Genomic DNA, 22,247 nt, shown 5'->3' with positions numbered 1-22,247 from the left:
GGGGTTGGGGGGGGGGGGTGTTGCTGTGTTGCTTCTGCCCTTGCAAAATATGACTTTTTGTTATTTACATACAGACAGAAAACAATCATAAGAAGTAAGTCTATAAGGGATGTTCTCCATTCTGCGTCCCTGTCCCACAGCAAGAGCAGCTCCATCCAAGCTCTCCCTGAAAAACAAACCTCCCTGCTGCCATTCAGCTGCTGGGAACGGGACCAACGAAGCTGTCAGAGCCCTTTCAGCCACCTCCTCCCCCAGGCATTGCACCCCTGATAAATGGGTTCTTCTTCCCTCCCAGGGCCCTGAGCAGAGCGAGGATTTCCTCTCCGGGCTGCAGGAGCCAGCGTGGCTGCTGACAGCAGGGACCAACGCAAGGCATGGGCTGCTGCAAAGTGCAGTTACAAAGGAAAAGTTTAATAAACAAGTGCTTAAGCTTATAGCCACTGCCAAGCTTCAGAAACCACACTAATTTTACCAGGTTGCATAAGAAAAGTGAAGTGTTTTCTCAGGAAAACTCTTTCCTCCTGTGCTCCCAAGTCCTTCTTTCATCACAGCCTGCAGAAAACTGCCATGTCTAAAATCCCTGCCAATCTCTCATCATCATTACGTTACCACACCTGGCCACACCTGGGGCTGGGTAAGGCCAGCTGGCAGGGACATGTGTGCCTGGCTGCCATGAGACCTTCCAATTCAGGTTTAAGTGGGCTGGAGCACCCAGGAGGGTGCAGACGCCCCCTTTCTGGAGGGGTTTGAGAGGCAGCACAGAAGACTTTTGCCCATTGCAGCTCTGAGTTGGTACTTTCTTTGCAGGTTGTCCTCAGGAGGTGGCAAAGCTCTGTCCCTGCTGGAGCACTGCTGACTGCTGTCACCAACCAAACATGCAGACTGTGTGAGACCCCACGGGAGCCAACCCCACAGCCACTCAGAGGAAAGGAGAAGGTAGGAGAGGAAAAGGGAGCAGTTGAGACCCACCAGCAGCTGACACAGGGGATCAGCTCCAGCACTGAGATCCCAGATGGGGCCAACAGGCACAAGCAAGGTGCAGGACCACATCTTTCCCTAGACTGTGTCATTCCTAGTATACAAGGCTGAACAAGTGAAGCAACTCCGCAGTGTTCTCCAAGGTCACTTGGGAAGGGGCTCTAGGGCTGCCCGGTAGAGGCTCACTCCAAGTAGCTTTGGAGCTGGTGAGAGCAGGACTGATCCATCCATATGACTACATTATGGAGCTGTGTTACAACCGTACAAGCCCTCAAAAAAGGATGGAATTTCCCATGCAACTACTGGTTGGGTCCTGCCTTGCCATCCTCATCGTGATCACTCTCTGCGGTAACATCATTGTCTGCCTGGCTGTCATCCTTGACCGCCGGCTCCGCAGCTTGACGAACTGCATCATTGTCTCTTTGGCCATCACTGACCTGCTGCTGGGCCTCTTGGTGCTGCCATTCTCTGCCTTCTATGAACTCACCAAAGAGTGGCCCTTCGGCAGCACTTTGTGCAACATTTACCTCAGCCTGGACGTCATGCTGTGCACGGCTTCCATCCTCAACCTCTTCATGATCAGCCTGGACCGCTACTTTGCTGTCACCACCCCGCTTCGCTACAGCCAGCTGGTCACTCGCTCCCGGGTGGCTGTGGGTTTGGTTGTTATTTGGACCGTTTCACTGATGGTCTCTTTCCTGCCCATCCACCTGGGCTGGAACACCAGTGGGACAGCAGTCCAAAACAACGACAGCAAGGAGTGCATGCTGGACGTGAACACTCCGTACGGGCTAGTGGATGCCTTGCTCACCTTCTACATCCCTTTGGTCATCATGTGCATCACCTACTACCGGATATTCAAGATAGCGAGGGAGCAAGCCAAGAGGATAAACCACACATGGTGCAGCAGCAGCAACACCCCCATGCCACCCATGGTGAAAGAGCACAAAGCCACCGTGACGCTGGCAGTGGTGTTGGGAGCTTTCATTGTGTGCTGGTTCCCCTATTTCACAGTGTTTACATACCGGGGGATACGGGGGAAATGCACGGTGGACAGCACAGTCATGTCCATTGTCCTCTGGCTGGGCTACGCCAACTCAGCCCTGAACCCCATCCTCTACGGGACGTTCAACAGGGATTTCCGAGTGGCATACCAGCACTTGCTGCACTGCCGGAGGACTAGGGACCCCAGGATCTCCTGCCTGCCTCCCCTGCAGAAGGCCCAGTCCAGGGGCAGGAACTGCCAGCAGGGCCAGAGCAGTCAGGAAGGTAAACCCCTGAAACTGGAGATAAGGAACGGGAAAGGGATCTTGCTGAATGATGGAGCCCTCAAGAGGTAAGGTCCTTCTTACAGAGCTTTGGTGGTGGGTTTGTCCCTGGAGAGGAAGGCAGAGGTGGGGACCCGAGGTTGTCCATGAACTTTTAAGCAATGAGTTGATGCCCCAGCAGGAGATCCTTGCCCAGGCAACTCTTGCCCTTTGCAGCCACTCAGAAATTCACCACCACCAGTAGGAGCCCAGCTCACATCCCTCCATGCTGGCAGCACAAGTCCAGCTACTCCACCTTCACATGTGGCTGGCCACCTCTGCAACCACCACCCGTTCACAGGCAGCACAGAATGTCCCTGGCTTTGCTGAAGACAGTTTTGCCATCGGGGTTTTCTGTGCAGAATGGGGTGCAGCCATTAGCTGCAGCTGCTCCCCAAAGCCATCCATGCCCTGCTCTCCAGTGGCAGGCAGCCAGCAGAGCCTGGGCACACAACAGAGCTGGGGGGAGCTCAAGAAGGATGACTGCCCATCACAGGGTGGGCAACAGGGTGTTAGCCCTGGGGCAGAGAGTCAGGGCACCCACAATCAGGCTGCAAGTCCCTGCAGGAGCCAAGATCTGGGTCCCCAGCTCCCTGCAGAGCTGCTCAGCAGTCTCCCTTCCCGGCCGAGCCGCGCACCCTCAGCATTTCGGCTGTCGGTTTGCATTAGCAGAGAATTCAGCCAACAGCAAGTTCCATTCCCATCTCTGGAAAGGAGCAAGAATAGCCCAAATTAGGTTGGAAAATGTTTTTAGAAATATGAATACCCATGTAAAGTTAGAGCCAAAAACTCCCTCAGTGTCAACCCAAGCGTGTCACGGGGGTCAGGCCCCTCGGAGAGGTGCAGGGACGCAGGATGCGAGGTGGGAGAGCTCTGTTCTGGGCTGTGGCACCAGTCCCTTCCCATGGCACCCACTGTTACCACAGGGCTGAGCCACCAGCACATTGCCTTGCCCAAGGGGCATTCACCCACTTGATTGTGCTTCTCCATCCTTCTTATGCTATCTGCCATGGTGCAAACCACGATTAGACTTTAATCTAACTTCTAAGCAGTGGCTGATAAGCAGCCCAGGAACTTTCCATCCATAGATAAGGAGGCTTTTGACTCCCCGTTCCCCACGTGCCAGCAAAGGAGCTGCACTTGTGCTCTCCAGCGGTACGTGCCCTTGGTCCTGTCCCAGAAAAACAGTCTCAAGCCACTGAAAGGAGAGCGTGAGGAGGTGAACCAAAGGACAGAGCCATCGGAAAGGCTCACCCAGCATCGTGCCTCCACTGGGGCTCAGATGCGGCTTTACCCAAGGCAGAGGAGCAGCTTAGGGCAGGGAACTCTGCCCCAGGAAACACCAGGATGGGTGAGTGCAGACACAAGACCTGAGCTCCCGGCGCTGCTTTTTCAGCTTCCAAGAACTAATAAAGAGTTCAAAGGTACAGCATTTAGTAAGCATGGTTGCAGGCATATATAAAAAACATATGGAGAGCATGGGCCTGAGGTGGGACATGCTTCTGCAAACAGACAAAGAGAAAGGAGCTGTGCTGTTTACTCACAGAAAAGTGCAGATCCTGGGCAAACTGGGATCTCACACACAGGGGCTCTGCAGCTGGACAGGGAGTCCTGGCCAAGGGGAACAGGCCAGAGGGGCTTCCCTATGCAGCTGAGAGGGAGAAAAAGACTTCGAGAAATGCTGCCTTATCTCGAAGGGAGAATAATGATATGGACTGCAAGAAAAGGGGAAGGAAAATGAGTTTCTGTTCCCCAGGCAGAGGTCAAGGTCACTGACCTTGTGACTTTCCCAAGTAGCCAAGGTCCTTCTTCTGCTTCCCTGGAGGGCCTGATCCTGCTTTGCATCCAAAGCCCACAATGGGGTCAGGGGCAGCTGGGGGACCTCCATCCCCAAACTCTCAACGGGCAGGTGCCCACTGCCAGCAGGGCTTGGCCAAAACCTCAGCACAGGGATCCAGCGTGTGGCTCCAGACTGTCCTTACCCCTGCGGGGGGAAGAGGCCCCACTGCTAAAATCAACCCCAGTGAGTACCCCAGCTTGATTTGCTCCCAAGGGTGCAGGAAGTTGGAGGGAAGAGGTTGATTAGAAGCAAGCACCATAACAGCACCATAACACACGAGACCCAGGAACCGTGGGGCAGTAAGAGAGAAAGACTCAACCACAAGGATGTTTCTTGACCTTTTTAAATCCAGAGATCTCCCTCCCTTCCTATGCAGCACCGCTGCTGTGGTTTCTGCTCGCGATCAGATAAGAGTTGCTCAGTCACCAAATGATCAGTTACCACTTTTACTTTATCTACTTCTCTTCTTAACCTGCTCATTTACACAGAAATGACGCATCAAGGACCACGTGAGGGCCCTTCCAACCCTCTTTTCCGTAATCAGATATATAAACATCTGCTGTTGGCAGATGATCTGGATCAACTAATACCACACAAGACAGGTGGGCATGGGATTTACCTGTACACCAGAAGCCTGGCAGCCAATTTCACCCCAAGCATGAACCAAGCTAGTTCCTCTCCCCCTTCCCGTCTGCATAGTCTTCCCAGTCACCTGCCCCAGCCATGTTAATGGCAAAAAGGCCAACACGAATCACTTCACAAACTCATAACCCCCCAGATCAGGAGGGCCAGAGCTCAGAAGAGCTCAGCTCAGAGAAACTCCACAGGGTGATTCAGGGAAAAGCACAACCAGCAGTATTTTGAAGCATTGCCCTTAATAACAATGTCCTTTCCTGTTATGATGCACAGAGAAAAGACCAGCAAACAATAGTGGGAATACTGGAGAACTGCAGCCAGTCTCAGGGGTGTCAGGAGCAGGAACAGGGAGTCATCGCTGCTTTGGAAATCAAAAGGCCATGGGAGCACCACAGCCATTAAAGGGCTGGAGGCATTTCCACGGGTGAGGACCAGGTAGGGTGGAGAGTGCAGGGCCAAGCAGGGATGCAAGGGAAGGCAGCTGCTTCTGTCTCCCCACTAGGCCCCAAAGAGGAAAGGCAATTCATCTCTTCACACAAACCAGTCAAGGAAAGCACTACTTGTACACACAGCACCTGATGGACCTCAGGAACCTGCCTCACTGCGGTGGGACAGGACCCTGAAGACGAGTGTGCCAGGGACCAGGCACGGCTGCAGGTTGTGAGACCAGTCCCTGAGTTCCGGAGAGATTGAAGGCCCAAGAGAAGGAACATTCAGCGCCAACGGGGAGGTATCAGACAGAAAACAACAGAGCTGAGCGAGCAGCTCTGGATTACTCTCTTGCACACATCATCTGTGCTCAGGGCCATGGCCATAATATATAGGCAGAGAGAAGCCAGTTCCCATAGAAAAGGATCCCTGTCCCAGTCACCATGTCCCTGTCCTAACCTGCCTGTCCCAGCTGCCAGCCTCGAGCAGCAGACGCCAGGCAGACAGTACCTGGTGCTCCACAGAGCAAAGGTGGGCTCCACCACGCTGGCACTCATCAACTGATCTCTTCTTTTTTTCTCTCTTTTCTTTCTGTCTTTATGTACAATTTAACCCTTTCCAGCACCTGAGCTTTCCCGTGAGTCTCAGCCAGCCTGCTGCCCTAGGACCCACGTCTCCCACCCGTCAGCTCCTGGCTGCCCTCTTCCAAAATCCTGTGAGGTTGAAAGGACAACACTCAATTTTCCTCAGGGAGAAACTCAATGGCAGGGGTGAGGGCCACAGGGTGAGTATGGGGCCATGGTCACCGGGTGGAAGCAAGGGGAGGGGGCAACTCTCCCTGCTATGGCACACACCGCATTTTCCCCTGGTCCAGCCATCCCATCCCCATGGTACTTGGCGCAGAGGGTGATGCCATCAGAGAGGTGTATCCTCACTCCTTTCTCCAGCATCATTTGCTCTCCAAACACAGCCCCAAGTCCAGGGGAGGTGTACACAGCTCTACCCCCCCTACTCCCAGCTGCCCTGGAGGTGGGGGCTTACACAGCCACCCTGAGATGTCCTGGAAGATCTCTGCATCCCACCTGTCAGTCCACACGCTGCAGAGGCAGCTGCATTTAGACCGTGGATTTCCAGCACACTTCATTCTCATGCAAGCCTGCATCAGCTCCACATAAATTGCTTTCACGGGGATGCTGGCAGGGCTCCCGGGGTGAAGAGCTGATGCTGCACCAGTCTTTGCCACCTTCTCCCCATGGGCTGCAGGACATGGCTGTCATGAATGGGGATGCCTCTCAGCTCCAGAGAGCCACTTTGTGGAGCACTTCCCAGGAAGAGCCAGTCAAGGTCACCCTGACCTCCACACGCTCTCCCTCCAACGCTGCACGCTGATAACCTGGGCTCTCCCTTATTGACTGTGCCCTGCGGGAGAAAATAGTGTCACCCACATGCTGGACGCTAGGTACACTTGTCCCTGCTGCACGCTGAGCACGGCTAACCTTAGCCAAGGTCATGGCGATGGTGAGAGCTGGTGCTGCTGCCCCAACCCTTGAGGCTGGGAGGGAGCTGGGGCTGCTGCAGGAGAGGGCAGGACCCACCACCCTGTGGCACAGCATCCCCCTGCATCTCTCTGAGGGACTCCGAGAGAAACATCCTGAAACTGACATTGCCCATCAGCAGAAAGGGAACCAGAGGTTTGGAGAGCAAGGGGGCAGGAGCAGGACAGGGCAGTGAGGTCCCTCTTACCCCAGGGGGGCAAGTCCCTCGATGCGACACGCCAAGGTACAAGCATCGCTCAGCGGGAAGGTCGCAGTGCAGAGGCTGCTGCCTGGAATGGCATCACAGCAGCCCCAGTGCTGCCCCAGTGGGCGTCAGCAGCACGAAACCCCAAGCCTGGAGGGCACAACAGCTCACAGTGAACCTCTCCCGGGGCAGACAGGATGCTCACCACTCCATCACTGCAGAGTCATCTCTGTTGCTGTCATTGCCCAACAGCAGGGGCTGAAGGGATGCCAATTCCAGCTCTTCTGCTTCATGCTTTCCCCTCTCTGTGCTGCACGTTATCTTCTGAAAGACATTTGCTTTCCATGAGTTAAAGGCAAAATACCAGCCATCCCCCAAGAGACTGGAACTAGGTGATCTTTAAGGTCCCTTCCAACCTAAACCATTCTATGATTCTAATCTAATCAACAGAATGAAGTCAAGTCATTCTGACAGAGAGGTTTGCAGATCTGAGGTCCTGGTGTGGCCACAGATTTCCTCTCTGCGCTGTGAGGGTAGGGACAGGAAATGCCACCTCACATGGGACACCCACCTGAAAAATCCCCAACCCACTTGCAGCGGTGGGGAGAGGGGCCATGGAAGAAGGAATACCCAGGACCAGAGCACCACTGATCCCAGGAAATCTGCTTTTATAGAGGCATTTGCAGAGGTGACAACCCTGCCTCTTCCAGCCGGCCCAAGTGGGTGGAAAGAGCATGCAGAGGAAGCCACAAAGTAAGATGTTACTCAAAGGGATGTCAGATGGTGGGTCCTGGGGTGACATAAGCCTGCTCAGCTCTGCCCAAATGTCAGCACTCAGCCGTGCTCTGCTGAGAGCATCCTCACAGCATCACACCACAGCCCCTCCCAGGCACACCCCTTGTGCTGGGGAGCATGAAAGCCGGGGGAAGGGACCTACCTACACCCTGCAAAGTCATCGAACCCCCTCTCTGTTCCCCTGCAGGATGCCTGCTCTGCCATGCAGCATTTGCTCCAACCCCAGACACTGCTGGAGAGGCCTTTGCCTGCCCAAGTTTCTTCCCAGGAGGGTGGTGTGTTTGAAGAGCCCTCGGAGGAGCTGCAGAAGAGCCTCTCCCCTGCCCTGTTGGGGCTGTGACACCTCCAGCGTCGAGCCCCACACCAGCAGGCAGTGATGCCCAAGGAGCTGGGTCAGAAGCTAGCATGTACCCCCAGGATGGGGGTGTCCTCCCCAAGCCCAGGGCAGTGGGTCAGGCTGAGAGGGCACACGGTGGAGGGAAAAGGGGCTGCAATCAAGGTCTTGGTGCCAGACAGACCAGCCTAGGGTGGAGAAGCAGAGCACAAGCACTACCCTCCCTTATACCCTGTCCAAGGGCCATATCCACCCCTTGGAGGGGGCAGGAGTCCAGGCAGAAGGGTGGACAATGTGGCAGGAGGGCTAATCATGGCAGATGTCAGCAGCCATGAGTACTGGTTGATCATGCACAGGATGCCCAGTCCTACAGCATCTGTGCTGGGGCAAGCTTACCTGCCTCCCACGTTGGGGAGGTTTTGGCATCGCCAGGGCTGACCCTGCTTCATGTTCCCTGTCCCAGCCCCACTGCAAGAAGGAGGGAGGCCCTGGAGCCTGCTGGGCCATGGGGGGACACTAAGCAGCTGGGGTTTGTCCCCAGGCTCTGCCCTCCCCGGCAGCTCAAACACTAAGACCACCAAAACAGGATGTTTCCACACTGAGTCTGTGCAGAAGTCATCAATGGTATAAAAATCTATTTAACACAGAGATGATTGATTAATTTGGGTGTGCCCTGTCCTGGGAAGAGCCTCCCTTTCCCCCTGTATCCTGCTGTCCCATCTCCATGTCTTTGCTGGGACAGAGCCCGGACAAACACACAGCACAAGCCCCCCAGGACACAGGTTGCAGCCCCCCCAGGAAGAGCTGGCACCCCCATAGAGAGCACCTTGCCCTGTGGGACCTGCTAAAGGACCCCCTCTCCCAGGTCCCCGAGCTGGTGGGAAGAAGGGGCAGCTAGGACCGGATAGGACAGGAACAAACAAGGCTCCTTGCTGTGCTGTGCAGCAAGTGTTTCCTCCTGGAATAACCCTGACTCTCACCACCTCCGGGGCACAGCGTGCTCGTTCTGCCCCCCACATCATCCCCAGGGCACAGACAGACCCCCGTTTGCAGATTCCCCCCAGAAGGGAGGGTGCTGACCCCCCCAGACAACCGGTTTCCCGTGGGCCGGGGCTCTGCCCTGGGTCTCAGGCGTCGCTCAAGGACATTAGTGCCCCGAATTTTGGGGGTCTCCCGACGGCTGGGGGGAGGGGGTGGAGGTGTACCTGGAAGGGGCTCCCTGCACGGGGCCAAGCCGGGGTGCCCGACACCCACCCGGTGAACGCCATGACCCGCAGGAGCAGGGGGACAGGGGGCCTCCCCCGGGGAGCGGGGCGGGCCGGCGGCAGCGCAGGCTCGGAGCTCCCCCTGCTTGTTGCCGGGGACAGGCCCGCCCCTCCCGGCCACACACCCGGCTGGGTACCCCCCAAAACACCCACAGGGCTCCCCCCACCCCGACCCGGCACACCAGACCCCGCTGGGGTCCCCAGACCCTCTGTCACCCCCAAAGCCACCGCAGCCCGACCGCTCACACCTCTGGGGGTTTGGCCCTTAGAATCATAGAATCGTCTAGGTTGGAAGAGACCCTTGGGATCATCGAGTCCAACCATCTACCCTACCCTACAAAGTCATCCCCTACACCATGTCCCTTAGCACTGCATCTAAACGGCCCTTAAACACAGCCAGGGATGGTGACTCCACCCCCTCCCTGGGCAGCCTGTTCCAATGCCCGACCACTCTTTCGGTGAAAAATTCTTTCCTAATGTTCAATCTAAACCTACCCTGTTGGAGCTTGAAGCCGTTCCCTCTCGTTCTGTCACTAATTACCTGTGAGAAGAGACCAGCACCAACCTCTCTACAGTGTCCTTTCACATAGTTGTAGAGAGTGATGAGGTCTCCCCTCAGCCTCCTCTTCCTCATACTAAACAGTCCCAACTCCCTCAGCTGCTCCTCATACGATTTGTTTTCCAGCCCCCTCACCAGCTTCGTTGCCCTCCTCTGCACTCGCTCCAGCACCTCGATATCTCTCTTGTATTGAGGTGCCCAAAACTGGACACAATACTCGAGGTGTGGCCTCACCAGTGCTGAGTACAGGGGCACAATCACCTCCCTACTTCTGCTGGTCACACTGTTTGTCCCCTTCTGCCAGCAATTCGTGATGGGAAAGAGCAAATGGCTTCCAGAGAACATGGAGGGCTGGTAGAGGGGTGGGTTGCATCCCCAGTGCCCCACAGCACCCAGCCTGGGCATCACGTAGCCCCACCAAAGCATCAGTGGGCAGGGAGAGACCCGCAGTGAGGTGATGCCCTGGCAGGCAACGGCCCCTTCCCGGTCCTCCTTCATGGGACAGGGAACTATGAGACCCCTGGGGTGAGCACCCCACAGCAGAAGGGGAGATTACCTCACCGGAGCCTTCCTTCGCAAAGACGCAGGAAAGGAGCCCCCGCAGCCGAGCACACAGAGGACTCGTCTTCAAACCAACCAGAGAGGAGCAGGCCTTGAATCGCCTGTAGCATCCACGCTTCGCTCCAGCTCAGGGAGGAAAAACTGGCAAACACACACCCAAACCCCCGCCACCTATGATAACAATTAGAGACTTATCTAATTGCAAAAATAATTGCAATTGAAGTGTTTAATTACCATACTAAGCAGGAAGAGCCGCTTCCGACTGTTCCAGTAGCACTCCCGATCCATCAAACGAGGTTTGGGGCTTGTTTGGGTGCTGGGTTGGTTTTTGTTTTTTTTTTTTTTATTATTAGATTGCAGCCCCGGGGGATGAAGAGATTTGCTAATTAGGGTCTTGGAGAACAGCTACCAATTCACAAACACTTGCTTTTAATTTCAGTACTAACGAGGCTGGAAGGGGGAGAAATCCAAAATGCAGAACATCTGTGGCAGTTGCTGTCTGTGGCTCTGCTGCCCCGAGCCCCTCACTGGCCTGGCAGAGGCCTGACACCGCTCGGTGCATGGACCAGTCCGGAGGCTGTGAGGATGGGTTAGTGCAGTGCAAGCACAGGCAGGGTGAAGCTGCTGCTCCAGGTCACTGCTGTCACCACAGCCATCGGACAAGCCAATCCCAGCATCGATCATCTATCTGTTCCCCCTGGGGACCACCGTCACGGTGGTTTTGTTGGTGACAGGCTAATCCCAGTCCTGGGCCAGCGGTGCCAGCCCCAGGGGTGCAACTGTAGGAACTTCTCCAGGTGACATTTGGTTTTGTTGTCCCCTAAACTGACAACAAAAGAGAATTTAATTCTGTCTCCAAGCAGCAATTCTAAGAGGGAAGAGAAACTGCTTAGGAAGCTCCTAACCAACATCTGCTTTCTCAGATAGGAAATATCCCCCTGCTAGCAGTGGGAGTGCGCACAGAGACAGCTGCCACTTGCACAGGGACACCTCTATCTCCCTCTCCCTGCGGGGGACACGGGAGCTCACACTGCCCTGGTATACGGGACCCCATCCTCACCCTGCTCCACCAGCCACCCCGGGGATCTGTGGAGCCTGGCTGGGCTTCTCCCACCAAACCACCTTTCCTGTCCTTGCCGCAGCCCTGGGTAGGGTCCAAAAACATGCAGAGAGGAGGCAGAGGGAAGGGGAGACTCACGCGGGAGGCAGGAGCAGCCGCAGGGCATCCAGGCATCCCCTCCCCGAGGAGCGCAGCTGAGAAGCAGTGGCTGTTGGGGGCCGGAGGCGAAGGAGCGGTTTATTTCTTTTAGATGAAAGCAAAACATCAGTAGAACGAGAAAAAAGGGTGTTGGGTTTTTTTTCAGGCTGCCATGTGATTGAACACAGAGGAGACAGAAAGGTAGCGAACAGCCCCGAGCAGTCAGAAAATGAGAAACTTTGTGTTAGAAATCTAAAGATTTGATTTTCTGGAATAAAATGCATTTTGGGGTCACTCAGCCGGCAGTTTTGGCTGAGGATTCAAGCCCCTGGAAAGGTTTTGGTATCCCTTGCCTCTTTCCAGATCTAAAAGTTACATTTCCATGCCAAACCATCTTGAAACCAAGGAGAAGCACTCCCTTCCAGCCTGAAGGGGGTCACCATCATGCGGTGCCAAGGTGCCCTCCTGGCCTGACCCAAGCCCTTCTCACCCACTGTTTCCCCACCGCCTATGAATTGCCAAGGCTGGCAGTGCTGGAGGCACAGGGCCAGGCTGACCCTGGCCACCATGGGATGGTGGCCATGGGATCAGGGGTGTAGTCATGGCACTGGGATGGTGGCCATGGGACCAGAGAGGGGACAAAGCCACTAGAGGGCACAAGTATGATGGAAACGTGACGGAAACAGATCACTGGCTGCCCCAGGGTAGCAGTCCCAGAGGTCCCCAAAATCCTGCATCACCCCCTGTCTCCAGAAAGTCCACGCTTATCTGAGGTCCTGCTGGCTTCAGGGCTTCGGTGTCCCCCGGACATTGGGGTGGCACTGCTGCATCTGGAGCTACATTACAGATGCATGTCTGTCTGTCTGTCCAGCCATGGACACCTCATGTCCTGGCCCTGCTGGGAGACCATCATCCCGGACAACCCAAGACCCGCAGCCCATGCTGCACACAGACAGTGCCTCCAGCCTGCTGCCCTCAGGCATGGGGGCTGCACAGCCCCACAACACCTACCCAGCACCAGCCTGACCACGCACACCAGCCAGTGCCTCCTCACGCCTAGAAAACAGCCTGAAGGGGACCCCCAGACCCTCTCCCCCACAAGTGACGCACCTTCTCCTGGTGGCACGAGACCCTGCTGCCCAGGGCTTGCTGTGGAGAGCTGGGTGTCCCCGGCCAGGCGGTGAGACACAGGTCCTGCCAGGAAGCCATCTGGCCATCACCAGGGGCTGTGTCCAGCGTCCATTTGTCCTTTTCTTCTCCTTTCTCCCCTGGTGCATCCTCCAGGCAGGCGCTCCCCTCCCCACGCCTGCAGCCGGCACCGCTTTCATTAAGGCTCCACCACCAAACCAAACACCATTTGTCAGGGAGACGGATGCCAGAGGCAGCTCTGCTGGAACAGATGCCCCTGTGTCGTCCCCCTCCAGCAAACACACATTCAACAGCCGCCTTCCCAGCGTGCCACGCACACGTAAACACACGCGTGTGCATGCTGCCCATGTGGGTTTGCTGTCCTCGATGCGGGCTGGGGCGCAGGCTACCATCTCCTGGGTTATGTTCCTGCTCCCAGCCCCATGGGCACCCTGGGGACTCCCCCCCCTACAGGCATCTGGCCCACTCTCAGCAGCAGGACTGCCCTGTCACCCCCCTCGGGCAGGGCTGGCAGGGTGCTGCTGGCCTGGTGGTGTTTGCACAGCTGCTGGGGATGTGCACTCCCAGCCTGACCTGCTCTCCCTGCTTCCAGCTCCCTTCCAGCAGCAGATCTGCTCCCCGCCAGCAGGAACCCAGAGCCGCCGGAGGCAGAGGCAGCAAACACCCTCCGACCTCAGGCACGCAGGGACCCATGCTGATTAAACGCAGCACCAGCACTGATAATTAATTTCTTGGAGGATGAATTACTTGGGAAAGCTCCAGAGTGAATGTTGTTCTTTCTTCCACACACCCGTCGCGTCTACTTGGGCTTTTAAAAAAAACTAACAGCAAAGGGGAAGGAAAGAGCATCTCCTGATGAACCCCCACAGCTGTGCCCTGCCCGGGGTTGGGGTCCCTGCCAGGGCTGGGGTCTCTGTTCCCTGGGGCCATGCAGATGCAGGCAGGGTGAGGGGACACACTGGCATTGCCCATGTCCCAGCGGTCAGGAGACCCTCAGGGCTGACCACGGGCTTTGACCAAACCCCCTCCAGGGGTTCCTTATGCCCCTGACTCAGCCCAGGTCAGGGTGATCCCAGTCCCCCCGTGGGACCTCCCCAGGGGCTCACAGGGATCTGCCTGCCCTCGCCCCAGGCACTGGCCGTCATCCAAGGGGTGGGTGATGGATGTGGCTGTCCTCACCCCAGAGCTGTGGGGCCCAGGGCTCGTCCCCTCAGCCCCCCGTCTCCTGCAGCAGCACGTGGCGCGTCTCGCCATAGCATGGCTCCCTCCGGGCGCTGGCACAAGGCCGCGCTGGATGCAAATACAGAGCGAGAAGCCCCTGCAGACAGCACTATTACGCAGGGCTCTCCATCCCTTTTGCTTAATGGGAGGCATTTTTCTGTTTCATTTCCCTTATCCTTGGAGCCGAAACCGCCTTTCTGCAGCAAAACGCGCCAAACCAAAGAAATCCTTCTCCCTTTCCAGCTCACAAACTCCCCTCCCTCCTCCGCCAGCAGAAACACCCACCCCACAGGCCACCCCTTCTCCAGGGTATGTTCTATTGCTGGAGGGACAAATGGTCCCCATCCTGTGTCCTCCCACTGGCACCACGTCCGCAGGCTGTGCCGGCTCTGGGTTGTGCTTGGGTCATTCATCCTCATTCCCCAGGCTGAGACGTGCAGCTGTTCTGTTCTACAGGAGAGCTGGGCACTCCATAACCCTCCGAGCGTGTCAGTAGGACCACAGCCCCTTTCCCCAGACAGAAGATGGGTGCCAGCAGGAGCTGAGCAGGATGATGGGACTGATGTGGGGGACACCAGCGAGGGCTCAGGGGGACACTCTGGGGACAACAGAGACAGAAGTACCGAGGAGGCTGCAAGGTCTATTCTCTCCAGGTTTGTTCTCTCCATGTATAGATCTTGCAGATACTTGCAAATGCCACGGAAGGCAAAGCGTGCCCTCAGCTCACCTCCCCCGTCCCTCCCCCAGGGAGCCAAGCAGGCTTCACACGCTTGGCCTGCTTCAAGGTTGAGCTAAGTCCACTGCTCGTTATTGGGTAATTAAGCTCTTAATTAATAGGCCGGTTTCCCCTTAGAGCCCTGCCAGCATCTCTTGGTCCCTCTGGCAGCCACTCCCCGGCGGGGCCGATGCTGCGGGGCTCAGCGTGATACCTGGGGAGTCAGGGGCAACCAGGGGTGAGATATTCACATGATGGGTGATGCTTAAGCCTAAAAACTCCAAGGCTAGAAAACATCATGGCTTATAAGCCTTAAAAAAAAATTAAAATCTCAATATTCAAGGTATTTCTGCCTAAAGAATCTTTCAGCAATCTTTGCTGCCAGCAGGTCCCCTCTGCGCCCTTCTCCCCACTTAGGGATTGAGCAGGGAGAGGAGGTGGCAGTGCCGTGCCCTGACCCTGAGCTGCCTGGACCGTAGGGGACAACATGAGGACCCTGCCCCAGGCTCCCCGCCAGCCTCCAAACGGCAGAGAACTGCAGCAAACCAGCCGTGATGAGCCACTGTCCTCGGCGAGATGGCAGGGGCTGCCCTGCAGCTTTCTGGCTTTTGTGCATTCATCACACGTCGGTTCTCCTTAACCATGAAAAGAGGGTTATCCTCCCCCCGGGCCAGAGCCACCGTCCTGCTCCCAGCGGGCTTGGGGATGCAGGAGGTTGGCACGGAGCGGTCCCCATCCCACTGCCGAGCCAGGGCAGCCAGGTGGGAGGAGAGAGGCGAGTTTGGCTAATCCAAGTGGAAGCTAATTGTGTTTCATTGAGGTTTTATCTCTGCAACTAACACGCTCCTCCAGGAGGTTTAGTGGGAAGTTGTCTGGTCCCTGCCAAGAAGGCTGTTTTTCTAGAGAAAGCACATTATGCATTAAAGTTGAAATTCAAATCCCTTTTCCTCCTCTCTCAGAGTATATTTATGAGGCTCCGGATATTCCTCGGTGTACTGTGGTTTGTGGGAAGCCCCCAGCCTGCCCCCTCCAACACCACTGCAGGAGCCCAGGACCAGCTCAAAGAGCTGGATGAACTTTTCCTTCTTTATTATTTTCCCCTTTGCCTAAATTGTTGCTGGGTAAGTGGGGGGCCGGGGGCAGGCAGGTCAGCCGCAGGCAGGGAAGAAGCTGCTGCACATGCCTGGCTCCAGGGCTGCTGAATTCCCCCAAAACCCTCCCTAGGGCTTTCCCATCCGGGTCTGCTCCTCTCCATCCCAGCCATGCTGCAGTTTATGCACCCCCCAATCCCCCCTGAGCCTCCCCAATCCCCTAAACCAGCTGCAGTCTGGTCTCTGCAGTCACATCCTGGATGGGGTTGGCAGCAAATGGAGTGTTTTTTTCCTAAAGATGCTCTAGTTCTCCTCCCTTCAAGGGGGTTTAGCAGGTTGCAAGAGCAGCCATGCCAGGAGGTGAATCAGCCCAGCCTGGAGCCTGCACCCTCAGGTTGGGGGGGGCAAAAAGGGGGACACAAGGGCAGGTACCTCCAAGAGTGGAGAGGAGGACTGCAGCCTTCTCCATCAGCCAAATCCTTTGGGGTGTAAACCCACCCGATTTGCTGTGGGCAGGCCAGGGGGGGAGGCAGGTGGGGGGCTCCTTTCCCCACCCCCCCCCACCAAGAGCCTGTCTCAATGCGTCAGGACAGGCCCGGCATCTGCAGTCGCTGGAAAATCACGCTTCATTTCCAAAAGGGAAAGTAAAGTGTAAATCTCTCTCTCAGACACACATTTGTTCCTCTGCAGCAAGAAAAGTGGTGAAAGCTTTAATTTCCGAGCTGGGAGGGAGAGACAATGATACATCAGCAGCACCCCGGGCGCAGAGGAAGAAAACATCAATTCTGGGATTACACCAGCGGCCACCAAGATTTCTCCCTCCCTGGCTGTAACCCAGAAATACCGCAGGTTTCCCTGCCGGCCCCGCAGCTCTTACCTCTCTGCTGTGTTTTGGGGGAATTCGGATGCCTTCGCGGTGATGAGGATGGTTATCGCACGAGTGTTTGCCCAGAAGTGCTGGGCTGGGCGGGGGGGAGGCAGTGATTCCTCCCTCTCCAGCTGGATTTCGCATTCAGAGCTGGCCGGCCACGGCGCTGGGCTCTCCCCAGAGGTTCCCTTCATAAAAGGGAGCAAATTCCATTTATCTATTGAGGGGAGATTTGCATTTTAAATATCCCAACTCCAAATGTCACCCAGTTTGATCCCCTAAGCTGAACAAATGCACGGGAGCGGGGAGGGGGCCGGGGGCGGCTCGCCGGCGCGGACCGCTGGGAAGAAAGGAAAAACCCAAGGTTAAAAGCGTGCACGGATGTTTAATCCGGGCTGAGGTTGAGGATGGGAGCAAACATGAGAGTGACCTTCCCCTTCTTCCAGCCTCTGTCAGGCAGGACTCGGGGGAACAGGTATCGGAGGCTTCAGCCATTAAGGATTAGGGATTTCGTGTTTGAGATTTTGTTTACACAATAAGACTTAAGTGATTGCTGCATGGAGTGTAGGTGGATTCTCCCCGATGCCTGCAGAGGGATTAGTGCCTATAAGGCAGCGAGAATGAGCTAAAAATTGGAGAGATCGAAGTGCAGTAAGAGGAATCCCACGTTCTCAGTGGGTGGGAGGGGAGGGGAGAGGAGAAAGAGGCCGGTGGTCAAGCCTGAGATGAATGTGGCTGCTGGCCCTGGAGAGCCCAGGGAAAGGCATAGAGTGTTCCTCACGCTGCAGCTGCAGGGATGCCAGAAGGCATCTTGGGGAGCAGCCAGACCCTGGGTGTTTTCTATCCTCTCCTTGGGCTTCAAAACCTCCCTGGCCGGTGCTAGCCCCCAGGAGAGGGATGACCACAGCCCTTCCCGAGCTCCCAGTGGCCACAGGAGCATCTCTGGGGAGCATGGCAGGAAAGAGGTGTCCCGCCCAGACCCCCCATTGCAGTGCTAGGCACAGGGAGAGGCTCAGCACCATGCCCTGAGGGGAGGGGGACGGGGTCCCACTGCACCTATCGGGTCCCCCACGGCCGAGGTGACACTGCCCTATACCAGACCATGCCACACAAGGAGAGGACAGGCTCTCCTGGGCCTTGGGGGGGCTCTACTGAAGCCCCAGCCCCACAGCACAGAGCCTGCCCTCCCCACCTGCCTCCACTGCCCAGCCAAGAAATGAGCCTTTTCCTCTTCACTTTATTAAAGCCATGAGCTGATTCGGTTAAAACAGGGCACCAACCCCCATCCCCAGAAGGCAAATGGGATGAATGTTTAAGGCATGAAGTTTTCTCACCCCCAGCACCTCATCAACCACTCCAGCCCCCTGTGCCCAGGGCACTGCCTCCTGCCAGCTCCCTCCCTCCAGCAGCAGCTGCCTGCACCCAGGGGCAGGTCAACGCACCCATGGTGAGAGCTTGATGCATCTGCCAGTCCTGCACTACTGCATCTTGGCCCAGGAACTGGGAGCCCAGTGGGGTCAGGTACATGGAAAACCAGCCCAGACACGGCAGGCTCAGAGTTGCCTCCAGTGCAAGCAGTTTGGGGGAATCTTTGGCCAGTCACAAGGCTCGCGGGCATCCCCTTTTCCTCCTTGGCATCTGCAGTGACTGAGTTTGCTCCATCACTCAGCTTTTTGAGAGGCAGGGGGGGGTGTGCCCACCCGTGTCCCTGAGCCTCTCCTGCACTCAGGCACGGGACACAAGTTTTATCCTCACCCCTGGCTCGAAACCCGCAGGCAGGCGGGCGCTCCTTCACCACAAATGAGTCTGAAACGGTTCAGAGAAGCACTAATTCCCTCCCTCCTTAATGCATGGAAGCTTCTTACACTAAATCTATACAGACACAATTAGCATTATTCATATTCCATATGCTCCGCTCCCTTGTGATGAATATTAATCTGTTCCCCGCTCCCAGGCATTAGAGATAACGGCGCTGCACCGTGCCGCGCTGTGGTGGCAGAGACGGTCTGAGGGAGCAATGCTGCAGGTGGAGGCAGCTCCACTCCCGCATCAGGAAGCGGAGAGTTTATATCTTTTTTTTCTTTTTTTTTTTTTGGGGGGGGAGGCTGTTTTACAGCTGCAGCGCTGGGCTGAAACAGGGTGTCCTTTCCACTCCCACCCCTGGCTGAACTGGTCCCCCCAGGGCACTGCAGTGGGCTCAGGCAGCACGAAGTCCTGGCCGTCCTTGCAGGGTTTGGAGGTGGGGTAGGACTCGGGCAGCTGACATTTTCCAGCCTTTCTGAGGCCAAGAAGTGGTCACGGGTGTTGCAGGAGCTCCACTGCTGCCCTTGGCATTCCCCAGGGCATAAGAGGCTCTGCTGGCATCAGGGCATCCTCACTGCAGCACCCGGCCGTGTCCCCAAGGCCAACACAGCCAGGCAGCTGTGGCACCTGGGTCCCCCCCCCAGCCCTGTTCTCACCTCTTTGCACAGCAGCCCCCCCGGCAAAGGGGGGCACGGGGCAGCAGCACCCACTGATGCTGCAAAAGGAGCTCAGGAAGGGGACAGAGGAAAGGATGCAGCGAATGCAGCTCATCCACACGGCTGTCACTGTCCTGTAGGGACACAGGGAATGGGGGGGGGAAGGAATTTCCGACTCAAGGAGCTTTTGCAAACCATCCCACACGCAGGCAGGTCTGCGCAAACCATCCCCAGCCCTGCATCTGTCCGTCCATCCATCTCTGCCCTCCACACGTGGCTCCAGGCCAGGCCGGGGGTGCTGTGGGCGGGGGGCCTGGGGGCTGCGGATTGAAATGCCATACGCCTGGTGGGGGTGGAAAGGATACAGGCCAAGAGGCACCGCGTCGCTATACATCCATTTGCATGCTTAATCCGCTGCTGGGGAGTATAGCGTCAGGTCCCCCATCTGCTCCGCATCTCGCATCATTAGCTGGCTGGTTTCCGAGGCGGCTCTGAGCAGAGGTGGGAGTTGAGCAGAGAGGGGAGAAGGGAGGCTGGTCCCAGCCCCGCGCTCCATCGTGTGTTGGCAGCCTGGGGAGCTCGGGAGGGATCCTTGTTGGAGCTTGTGGGCAGCACACGGGGGGCAGGGGAGGGATGGAGGTGGAGGAGGTGGGTCCCTCTGGCTCCCTGGGGTGATGCCGTGCTCCCAGCTCCCTGCGAGTCCGGGGTCTGGCAGTGGCAGGTCCCCTGTGGGCAGCACGAGGGGGACGAGGCATCTCCTCACCTCTTGCAGCTCCAGCTCTGCCCACGGGGTGCCTGGGGCAGCGATAGTCCCCACAGATTGTCCCTCTCCACCAGCAAACCAGGAAGCACCCACAGCCACCAGCCCACGCACGAAGGAGAGCTCAGCTCCGCTGCATGGACCCAGCCCCATCGACCATCCCCACTGCCACTAACCCAGGGCAACAGAGCACAGCCCCTTTAAATCCCTGCACTCGCAGGCCGGGCTGGGACACCGTAAAGGGAAAAATAAGGCAAAGAAATTATTTTCTTCTCTCCGGCAAGCCTGGAGAGCTGCCCGTTCCTCAGCAGCGCGCTGCCAGCCCTCCCACGCACCGCACGGCGGAGGACTGCAGAGGCCAGCGTGGGCTGGGGGATGCCGGGGGGGCCGGGGCGCAGCGGACCCCCCCCTCCCCATGCTGGACAGCCCTGCTCGCTGGGATGCCACGGGGGCAGCAGGACCCCCATGGCCCCCCTCACCCCAGGGTCCGTGGCACAGCCCTCTGCTCCATTACATGCCCCGTCTGCCCCATTCTATGGGGCTATTCCCATCTCCGAGCTCTAAAAGGGCTCAAACTCACCCAAAATATCTGCTGAACTCCCCAGGTCGGGGCCACAAGGAGCTACCCCAGCCAGCTGTGCTGAGTAAATTGGGGCTTCTCAGCAAGCAACAATGAAGAGGGGGTCAGAGGGATGGAGGGACTGGGCAAACAGGGGGGGGAAAGCCCTGAGCCCCTCCAAGGTCATTCTCCCCCTCCGCTTTCACGCCTGGCTGGGTTCCTTCATTACTTACCCAAGCTGTAAATTGTCTAATTTGAGCACACCATTTATCCCTGATGTGCACTTGAGCAGCCAGATTTTGTTTTCAGGTGTGTAATTAATTTTTTTAACGTGATTTCTCTCCTAGGAAACTGCAAACAAACAGTTCTGGCTTTCAGGGCTGGGCGGCTCGGGTGAGCCTCAGGGCAAGGAACGGGCGGGTGAGGAGCTGAGGCTGGATCCTGGAGGATGTGAGGAGCTGGGGCTTTGTGGCAGCTCCCCATCCTCCTGCTTTCCAGCTGGAGCCACATCTTCGGTGGCTCCCCTGGACCCCACCACACTCCCCTCGGGCATCAGCAAGGGCTTAGGAGGGGAAGTGACAACCGCTCCCTGTTCCCAACTCAATCTGCTGGGAATCACCATTTTCATTAAGACCTAACACGTCCTTGGCTGCTAGGAATGTGATTTGCTCCTCAAATAAGATTACAGCAGCTCCTGAGGAGCCCATATCAGCATCTGCTTCACCGTGATGATGCTCCCATCCCTGGTTGGAGGCGCTTCCACCGTCAGATGCTCCTGGGCATCTCCTCTGCAGGAAGAGGCTGGACTTGGGATACCTGCGGATGGATCCCCCTGACTTCTATCCCCTTGCCTGGGGTGTTTGCTGTTCAAGGATGTTGCTGGGCTATTTTTGCGTTGCCCTTCACCTCTCGAAGGTGGGTGGAGGGTGGATGGATGAGAAGCAGTGACCAGGGGTGGGTAACTCCTGCCCTCGCTGCACATCCCTGTGCCCAGCCAGGAACGGGTGGGAGGCATGGGAGGACCCAAGCAAACCTTCTCCAAAGAGCAGCAGGAAGAATCACCTGCTGTGAATGTGCAAGCACATCTCATCACCTCTCCCGCAGCTGGGGAAGTTGTTATACGATTTTTACCGGTGGTTTTTCCAGATGAAAGGAGGCAAAAATCACCTCCATTAGCCGGGCAGAGGCGGGAGGGAGGATCTACGAAAAGAGAGCGTTCGGAGATGACTCTGTGCAGGTCCCAACCCAGTGTCCCACGAGCCCCCTGGGCATGGGGTGGCAGTTTGAGGGGGCACAAGATGCTGCTGTTCTACCCCCATGAAGGGACTTGGGCTGGGGCCGACGCTGCGGGAGTTTGGGGGCGGCTGGTGCGGAGCAGCCGTACGGCTGCTCCGCACCAGCCGCCCCCAAACTCCCGCAGCGTCGGCCCCAGCCCAAGTCCCTTCATGGGGGTAGAACAGCAGCATCTTGTGCCCCCTCAAACTGCCACCCCATGCCCAGGGGGTGCTCCGCACCAGCCGCCCCCAAACTCCCGCAGCGTCGGCCCTGAGGATGCTCCACATGTGCAGGCTCAGCCAGCAGCAATGCCGGGGGGGCTACAACTGGTGACACCCCTGGGACATGTCCCCTGCACTTCTCTGCTTGCTCTCCCACCAGATCAGCAGGTCCCACCAGCAGCAGTTGCCTGCAAAATAAAACCACTGCTGCAGACCCCCCTTCTTCCCCTCCTCAAAATGGTCCTCCAGGAGAGGGTCTGGCAACGCTGCTCCCCCCCCACCCCCCG

The 22,247-nt window shown here is 57.1% G+C and overlaps 2 protein-coding genes across 4 annotated transcripts in view; one reads left to right on the top strand and one right to left on the bottom strand.

Annotated features, from left to right (window-relative positions):
* HRH2 (histamine receptor H2) overlaps positions 1-11,970 on the top strand; it is a 17,594-nt gene extending 5,624 nt beyond the window's left edge. Inside the window, exons 2-4 of one of the 3 annotated variants that reach the window (XR_001412662.1) lie at positions 808-2,314; positions 5,813-5,974; positions 10,884-11,970. Coding sequence is in view for 1 of the 3 variants with exons in the window: in XM_014947715.1 (XP_014803201.1) it covers positions 1,221-2,314; positions 5,813-5,819 (1,101 nt within the window). In the remaining 2 variants the exon portion in view is untranslated. Of the gene's footprint in view, positions 1-807; positions 2,315-5,812; positions 6,033-7,912; positions 9,669-10,883 lie in introns of those variants that run through there. The other 2 variants (XR_001412661.1, XM_014947715.1) reach the window with 2 other exon arrangements.
* LOC106891304 (serine protease inhibitor Kazal-type 5-like) overlaps positions 1-16,861 on the bottom strand; it is a 130,801-nt gene extending 113,940 nt beyond the window's left edge. Inside the window, exon 1 of the mRNA XM_014947754.1 lies at positions 16,696-16,861. The gene's annotated coding sequence lies outside the window, so the exon portion shown is untranslated. The remainder of the gene's footprint in view (positions 1-16,695) is intronic.
* Between the last annotated feature and the right edge of the window lie 5,386 nt (positions 16,862-22,247).

This window comes from Calidris pugnax, unplaced genomic scaffold, assembly GCF_001431845.1.
Source record: "Calidris pugnax isolate Ruff unplaced genomic scaffold, ASM143184v1 scaffold27, whole genome shotgun sequence".
Taxonomy (NCBI): Eukaryota; Metazoa; Chordata; class Aves; order Charadriiformes; family Scolopacidae; genus Calidris; species Calidris pugnax.
The sequence above is the reverse complement of the archived record's forward strand: the minus strand, read 5'-3'. Positions and strand labels throughout refer to the sequence as shown.